This window comes from Physeter macrocephalus, chromosome 10 (genome assembly GCF_002837175.3).
Source record: "Physeter macrocephalus isolate SW-GA chromosome 10, ASM283717v5, whole genome shotgun sequence".
Lineage (NCBI taxonomy): Eukaryota > Metazoa > Chordata > Mammalia > Artiodactyla > Physeteridae > Physeter > Physeter macrocephalus.
Genome location: NC_041223.1, coordinates 7,636,116 through 7,643,392, shown reverse-complemented (window position 1 = coordinate 7,643,392; position 7,277 = coordinate 7,636,116). Strand labels below are relative to the sequence as shown.

Below are 7,277 nucleotides of genomic sequence, written 5' to 3'. Positions count from 1 at the left end.
CAACTACTGAGCCCGTGTGCCACAACTACTGAAGCCCGCACGCCTAGAGCCCGTGCTCCGCAACGAGAGAAGCCACCGCAATGGGAAGCCCGCGCACCACAAGGAAGAGTAGCCCCTGCTCGCCACAACTAGAGAAAGCCCGCGCGCAGCAACGAAGACCCGACGCAGCCAAAAATAAATAAATAAATAAATAAATACAATTTTTAAAAAAACACAATGAGGCAGGGCTGGAAGAAATTTTGGAGATTTGGGAGAGTGGTTCGAGAACCTTCCCCCCCTCTTACCCTCCCACAACAGAACCACTTAAGTGGTTAAATGAAAAACGAAGAGCAAATAAAAGACAAGGGGGGTGAACTCCAGGACGGCTGGCTTCAAAAGTCCTTTAGCTACTTGCTACTCAGACTGTAGTCTGGGGCTATCAGCGTCACCGTAGAGTGGTTAGAAATGCAGATTCTCAGGCCCACTCCAGACCCATTGGATCAGAATCATAATTCTAACAAAACCCCCAGGTGGTTAATATGGACGTTAACATTTGGGAAGCACTGCATTCATTTCACTGAGCCTCAGTCTCCTCATCTGCCAACGGGATAATAAACTCTCCTTTCAAAGGCTGTTAGGATCCTAGGTGAAATGTAACACAGGGATGCCCAGTAAAATGGCTGGCACATAGTAGGTAGGGGAGAGCTAGTTTTGAAAGATTCCACAGGGTTGAGTAAGTTTGACTGCGACCCACTGGAACTTTGATTCTGCCTTGATCTTGTTCCACTGTGAAATCTGGACAGTGCAGTGCTGGCTCTTGAGAGCTGACTGATAGACTTTCAGAAAATTTGTGAGCTGATTGTTAAACACAGGCATTATTAAAAATGAAAGTACACACTTACAATAAAGTAAATTATGTTAAAAACACGTGTAATAAATACGCAAAACTTATCTCTTCCTAATTATTTTACTGTGTTTGACCATTATCTATGCTCAGGAAGTTTTTTATGTCTATCTGTTGTAGTTGTATGGTGGAAATACCATAGAATGGTGCATATTTCTAGCCAACTCTGTGTTCAGTGACCTCACTTTGGTATCTTGAAATGGACCACCGTGGGAGCCTTGACAACATGGAGATCAACAAACCCTACAAATTGAGGCTTTTTCCTTCAGAGAGTCAGGTGTTAAATATTTACAAGCCTGACACGAAATTACTGACCATTAGAGTAAAAAAAACCTTGAATTGGTGAGAGATTACTTTTTTGGTGTCAGGTGATTCTGAAAATCATTCTTTAGGAGGTTTGAATGATGAAACAAATTAGACATCTTACAAAAGGTTTCTTTTCAAGATCTCTAGCATATATCCCCAGTCCCTCCCTCCTTCTACTTGCAAAGGTGACCTTCAGAAAGTTGACTTGGTGTAAGGCTCAGCATTCTTATTATAACCTGTTCATAATGTGCTCCTGGCTTTCTTCTAAAAGACACCTTCATCAGCTCTTAGGTCATATTGTTACAGGAGAGAACCAGGTCTGACTACATGTTGGATCTGTTTCTTTTACTGTAACCTTTGCTTCCCGTCGCTTTTGTTCACTAAAAGGATACTGTCTATACATAATGGCCTGCCTCGGGGAACCCCGCCCCTCTGCCTGAATGTTAAACCAAAGTGCCTTTGTTCAGGGAAACATCCGGACCCTGTCCACCTGCCGATGGCTGAAAGGAAGAAGAAATTAACACATCCCCTCCCCGAGGCTGGCCATTCCTGGGGATATTTGCAAAACTTACGGTGCTTTTACTTTACTTCCCCATCTCCTCCCCCTCTCTCTTCTCTACAAGAAACTGGCATCCAAACCCCGATAAGACGGTTATTTGGGGGACCCTAGCCTGCCATCTTGTCGGTCTGCCGGCTTTCCGAATAAAGTCGTGTTCCTTGTCTCAACACCTCGTCTCCGATTTATTGGCCTGTCAAGTGGCAAGCAGAGTGAGCTTGGGCTCAGTAACAATATTTTTAAAATTCCTCATAACTGACGATCTGTTTTATTTAGTGTTGGTTTAATCTGTAGCATCAGATGGGTTTCCATGAGATTCTTGTTCCATTCTATAAAACCTGACAATTTTGCAGTACTAGGCATTAAATGTGCAATAGATAGTGTCCTTTTCGGACCCGTAGGGTGGCTGTCTCATTACGCACCCTTACCTGCGTACACAAACGGAAGAGAAGGCGGCAGCGACCGCCCAGACTTCAGACAGTTTAAGAAAAAGAAATAGAGGGATGTACACAGCTTTGGGGGGAAGAATAATGAGTAGTGGGAGATTTCATGGGAGATTTCAACGATAGGAACAAAATCATGAGGTCATCTAAGAAGGCGGATAATTGACCGCGGATTTTAAGTCAGGAATGCACTGTCTGGAGAGAATGAGAACCCGTCTCCTACTCTTTGAGTGGGATGGGAATAATTAACTCATTTATTTAACCAGCTGTGAAGCTCAGTCCCCTATTCGCTCACTTCTGTGCTGGCGAGTCGAGTGTTAGAATCTGCGCCTCACATTGGAAGCGCGCGTGGAGAGGGAGCCTGGAGCCAGGGGTCCAGACGGCCACACGCGGGGAGCAGGGCGGACTGTCGACCACCCTCGTCAGGGTACCTCTCAAGACTTCAGGGCTCATTTCCAAACCACCGTCCTTATTGCCAGTTGTGTGGCAATAAAAGTAAAAGCGAATGACCTTCCTCTGCACCTCACAAGCCTCTGCCGCACAGCGTCCCAGGAGGAGCCTTTGAAGGGAGGCTAAGCAGTTACAGAAGTGGTGTGATGTACGGGGCTGCCTCGTGACCCAGCACCTTCACTGCCACCTCCCCTCCCTCCTGCTGCCGCAGGGGGCCCCGGCTGTGACAATTCAGATGCCCCCGAGGGTGTGACTGATTCAGCCATCCTTATTAATCTTTAACACACTTGCAAGTTTTAATCCAGACTGCCGTGTCATCAGAGAAAATGTTCTATCTATATCTAATATTAAGCTCACGGCTTTTGGTTTATCTGTATCAAAGATATAGTTGGGAAAGGCAACAAGCATAATGTGTATTTACGTTACCACTTATTTCAGAATTAAATACATATAGCTTATAATAAATTATAAAAGATTGTATATTTATTATATAGTTATATGGCACTATCTCACTAGGTGACTAATGATTAAAGAGGATGATACTGTCCACAGTGTTGCACACGGTGCCTGGAACATGGGAAATACGCAATAAACCGTCAATATTAGGACTATTAAATAATTAGCACTGATGGCCAAATTACCTAAGGTGCTTATCAAGTATAAAGCCAACTTTTCTGTTCCTTTCCCTTTGGAGGGACTCCTAATAATGTCTAATTGATCATCAACAGAGTAAAGATGCACCTTATGAGGAAATGCCAGCACAGTGAACCTGGGATTACAAAATAGTGGATAAATAAAAGACATAGGAACGGCTCGATTAGCCTGAAAACTAGCTCCCGGAGACACGGAGCCATGTACGAGGGCCACCTGCTGTATGTTCCACGTGGAGAGGTCTCTCCTCATCTCTCTCCAGGGACGTGACAGTATGGAAGTGGATATTTACCTCTGCCAGTGTGGAGACCCGGTTTCCCTTTCACCAAATTATATCTTAGGTTCCATACATATAATTGCATCTGGCCCCAGGTCCCCAGTTCAGGAATCCTGCAACGCCACAGGCTCAGGTGAGAACAAAAGGGAGAGTCTACCTGGTTCCAGCACAGGAGAGGCAAGCAGAGGACGGGACAGAGCTCAGAGGCCCTGAAGACGCATGACCAGGTGGATGGCAGGAGGCCAAAGAAAGAATTGGGATTGCAAAAGGGATCAAATCCTCTATCACTCTCCCTTCTAACCCTAAGCTTCTGGATAGCCCACAAGGAAACACTGCTGCCCAGTGTCGAAACATCCCTCTATGATCCAAGAGAATTAGAAAATAAAGACATTGGTCATGCTAATCAAAGCTGTAAAAGAAATCTAAGACCGTCACGACAGTTCAGGAAAGTGTGGTCTGTGTGCTCTGGGAACGGATGGTATTCAAGCAGGGGCAGGGGAATCCAAGCGCTCTCCTTGGACTGTTTACATTCCACCACTTTTGTACTGTACCTACCTGTCTGCTATGTAGCCGATACCCACAGAACCGATAAAAAATCCTACATTCACAGCCGACTGAAACAGGTCCAGCATCCAGGAGTTGGTACACACTAGGTTAAACTGCGAGGGGCCAGGGGTGTCCCGGGTTGGGAGGGAAAGAAAACAAAACTCTGTTAGGCACAGCTCAAGCCAGGGAACTCGGGAGGTATTCCTTGCATGGCACTGAGGTGACTGCATGACAGTAAACCAACTCTTTTCTTGCTCGTGTGAATTTTCTTTACACAACCCCGAAGATTTGTCCCGCAGTCTGTTTAGCATTCCATCTGGCAGTCTGTCATCAGGCTGAACTCTGTTTTGGCTAAATGAGCTGAAATTGGGTAATTACTTATGCACAAACCATTTCTCTTTGTAATTTTATTAAATAGGTGTGTGGACACATACAAGCGTTGCCCTAAGGAAGCCAGGCTGTTCAGTGTCCCTTTAAATTAGGGGAATTAGCATCTTGCTAATGGCTGTTACCTTTGTCCTCACTTGGAACAGGAGGTGGCCTGGAGGTCGGGAGAAAACCCCTTTCTAGGGCTAAGGACTAACTTTCTCACTTTGTGGCCTTGGGCAAAATTTTTCTCGGCTCTGGGCCTCAGTCTCCCATCTCTGTATGAACAATGAGATGAACCACGCTGCAAAAGCCTCTTAAAAGTTTTATGGTACTTGACCAACAGAATGTGGTGGAAGTTATACTTTGCCATTTTCTGGGTCCAGGCCTTAAGAAACAGGTAGCTTCCTGTGATGGTTAATTTCATGTGTCAACTTGACTGGATCACAGGATGTCCAGACACTTGGTTAAACATTATTTCTACTTTTTAATGATTTTGTTTAATCAAAAATCACAAACATGTTAAGCCAGTGGAGGCTGGAAATAAAGAATCACTGTAGGGGGCTTCCCTGGTGGCGCAGCGGTTGCGCGTCCGCCTGCCGATGCAGGGGAACCGGGTTTGCGCCCCCGTCCGGGAGGATCCCACATGCCGCGGAGCGGCTGGGCCCGTGAGCCGTGGCCGCTGGGCCTGTGCGTCCAGAGCCTGGGCTCCGCAACGGGAGAGGCCACAGCAGTGAGAGGCCCGCGTGCCGCAAAAAAAAAAAAAAAAAAAAAAAAAAGAATCACTGTAGAAGAAAAAAAAAGTTTTATGGTGTTAAATCTTCAATCCTCCACATTTCATGTAACTATCAGACCATTTTAGATCCTTCAAATGGCTCTGCTACCTTAACGCCTGTACAGAATATCTTCACATCATCCAAGCAGTCCTTTTAAGTTAAGCCAGGCACCTGGCTTTCTTTGTATTTGCAGAATAATTTTATTCCCCCATTTTGCTTTGTCTCCAATAAAAGCAAGTCTCACTACTATACGTAAAATAGACAAACTAATAAGGACTTACTGTAGAGCACAGGGAACGCTACTCAATACTCTGTAATAATGGCCTATATGGGAAAAGAATTTAAAAAAGAGTGGATATATGTATACGTATAACTGATTCACTTTGCTGTACACCTGAAACTAACACAACATTGTAGATCAACTATATTCCAATAAAAAATTTTAAAACAGCAAGTCTCCATTTTTTCTTTCTATTTATTGAAAAGAGGCCTCGTGATTAGATGTTAATGCCAAGTGTGGTTTTTAATAAAATAATAGCACCATAGCATAAGCTCCAACCCCAAATGGTTTGATATGGATACTTCGAGCGAATTGACGAGAAAAAAATTAGCCATCGAGAGAAAATTACATTGTATCACAGTAAGGCACCCGTTCAGGTGAGTTCCATGAGGGGTCAGGTGTCCATCTGTACCATGGCAGAGTGGAGGGGAAGTCAGGGCTTCCAGAAAAAGAGGAGGCTTGAAAATTTTCCCTTTCCTGGCGTCATTTCCAGGAATTCTGATGTTTTTGCTTGCTGCTTACTGCTGAGACTTGCATACACTAGAATCGTTATTGTCAGAATTTGAAGCTTAAACTCACCTGCTCACACTCCAGACAAATGAGAGGCTGTATGTTTTCTTGAAAACTAGGATTTCATTTTATTTTATTAACTAATTAATTTGTTTGTTTGTTTTTTATAAGATACTTTGAGTCCAAAGAGCACATCTGGCCCTCCCTGGGTTCATCCTTAAGAAAAACGGCACTATTTGCTTTCTCCACCCCTTCTAAGTCCCACGATCACCTACCTCGGTCACGATGGAGGAGCCGGGCGTGTCGTACACCCAGCCGTGCCCACAGGGGCCCAGAGGCAGGAGGCTGCGGTTGGCGGCCAGGCCGGCCAGCGGGTCCACGCAGCCGAGGGCGCTCTGGTTCCAGTCTACCTCATAGCGGCGGCACTGGCGGGGGAAGGCCTGGCCCTCGGGCCCGGGGCCCGGCACCGTGTAGTTGAGCTCCTCGGCCAGGCTCCAGCCGCATCGACGGCTGAGCTCGGGCACCCCGGGGCTGCGGCAGCGGTGGTCCGGGGTGAAGGCCAGGAAGACGATGCCCACGTAGATGGGGGTGAAGGCGGCAGAGAGCAGAGAGAGGAGGAGAAACGTTTGCTTCTGGAAAAAGTTGAATTCCCCTATGTGCTCTAGGATGTCGTCCACCGTCGGCATTGTTCTGGGGAGAGAAGTCCCAATGCTGTCTCCTGCGCTGCTCAGATGCCACTGAGCGAGGCTGGGCCCAGCTCAGCACAACCCCGACCAAAAGTCAAAGGGTGAGTTTATTTTAGAAAGCGACCAGCCTTTGGTCCAGACCTTCTCTGGTTGGACCAACTCCCAGCCGTGCACTTCCCCGGCCACGTGTGTCCAGCCGCTCCCCCGAAACTCCCCGCGCAAGTCACAGGGCAAGATGCTGTGTTTATTGTAGCATCCCTCCGGTGAGTGGGTCCCTACCTCATGCCGGCCCCACAAACAATCCTTCGTCTGTACCACACGGGGAGAAATCCGAGCACTTTCCCATATCACAGCCCTGTTGATCTTCTGTGGTAAACTGAGTGTCCGGGAAACGAATATATTCATATCTCACTCACACAGCCAGCCTTTGCGCTAAGGTGTTGAAGGGAGACACACACAGTTTTGGCCTTGCTTGCTGAGTACGACGCGAATCGTGGTCTCCCGGTCAGAGCTCTTGTCTGGATTCGAGATGGTTTGCAAATTCTAT

At 46.6% G+C, this 7,277-nt stretch overlaps 1 protein-coding gene across 1 annotated transcript in view; it reads right to left on the bottom strand.

Annotated features, from left to right (window-relative positions):
* SLC22A2 (solute carrier family 22 member 2) overlaps positions 1–6,730 on the bottom strand; it is a 29,877-nt gene extending 23,147 nt beyond the window's left edge. The window contains exons 1-2 of the mRNA XM_024122663.2: positions 6,320–6,730; positions 4,122–4,225 (exon numbers count right to left, since the gene is read on the bottom strand). Of these exons, the coding sequence (XP_023978431.1) occupies positions 4,122–4,225; positions 6,320–6,730 (515 nt within the window). The remainder of the gene's footprint in view (positions 1–4,121; positions 4,226–6,319) is intronic.
* Positions 6,731–7,277: the final 547 nt, after the last annotated feature.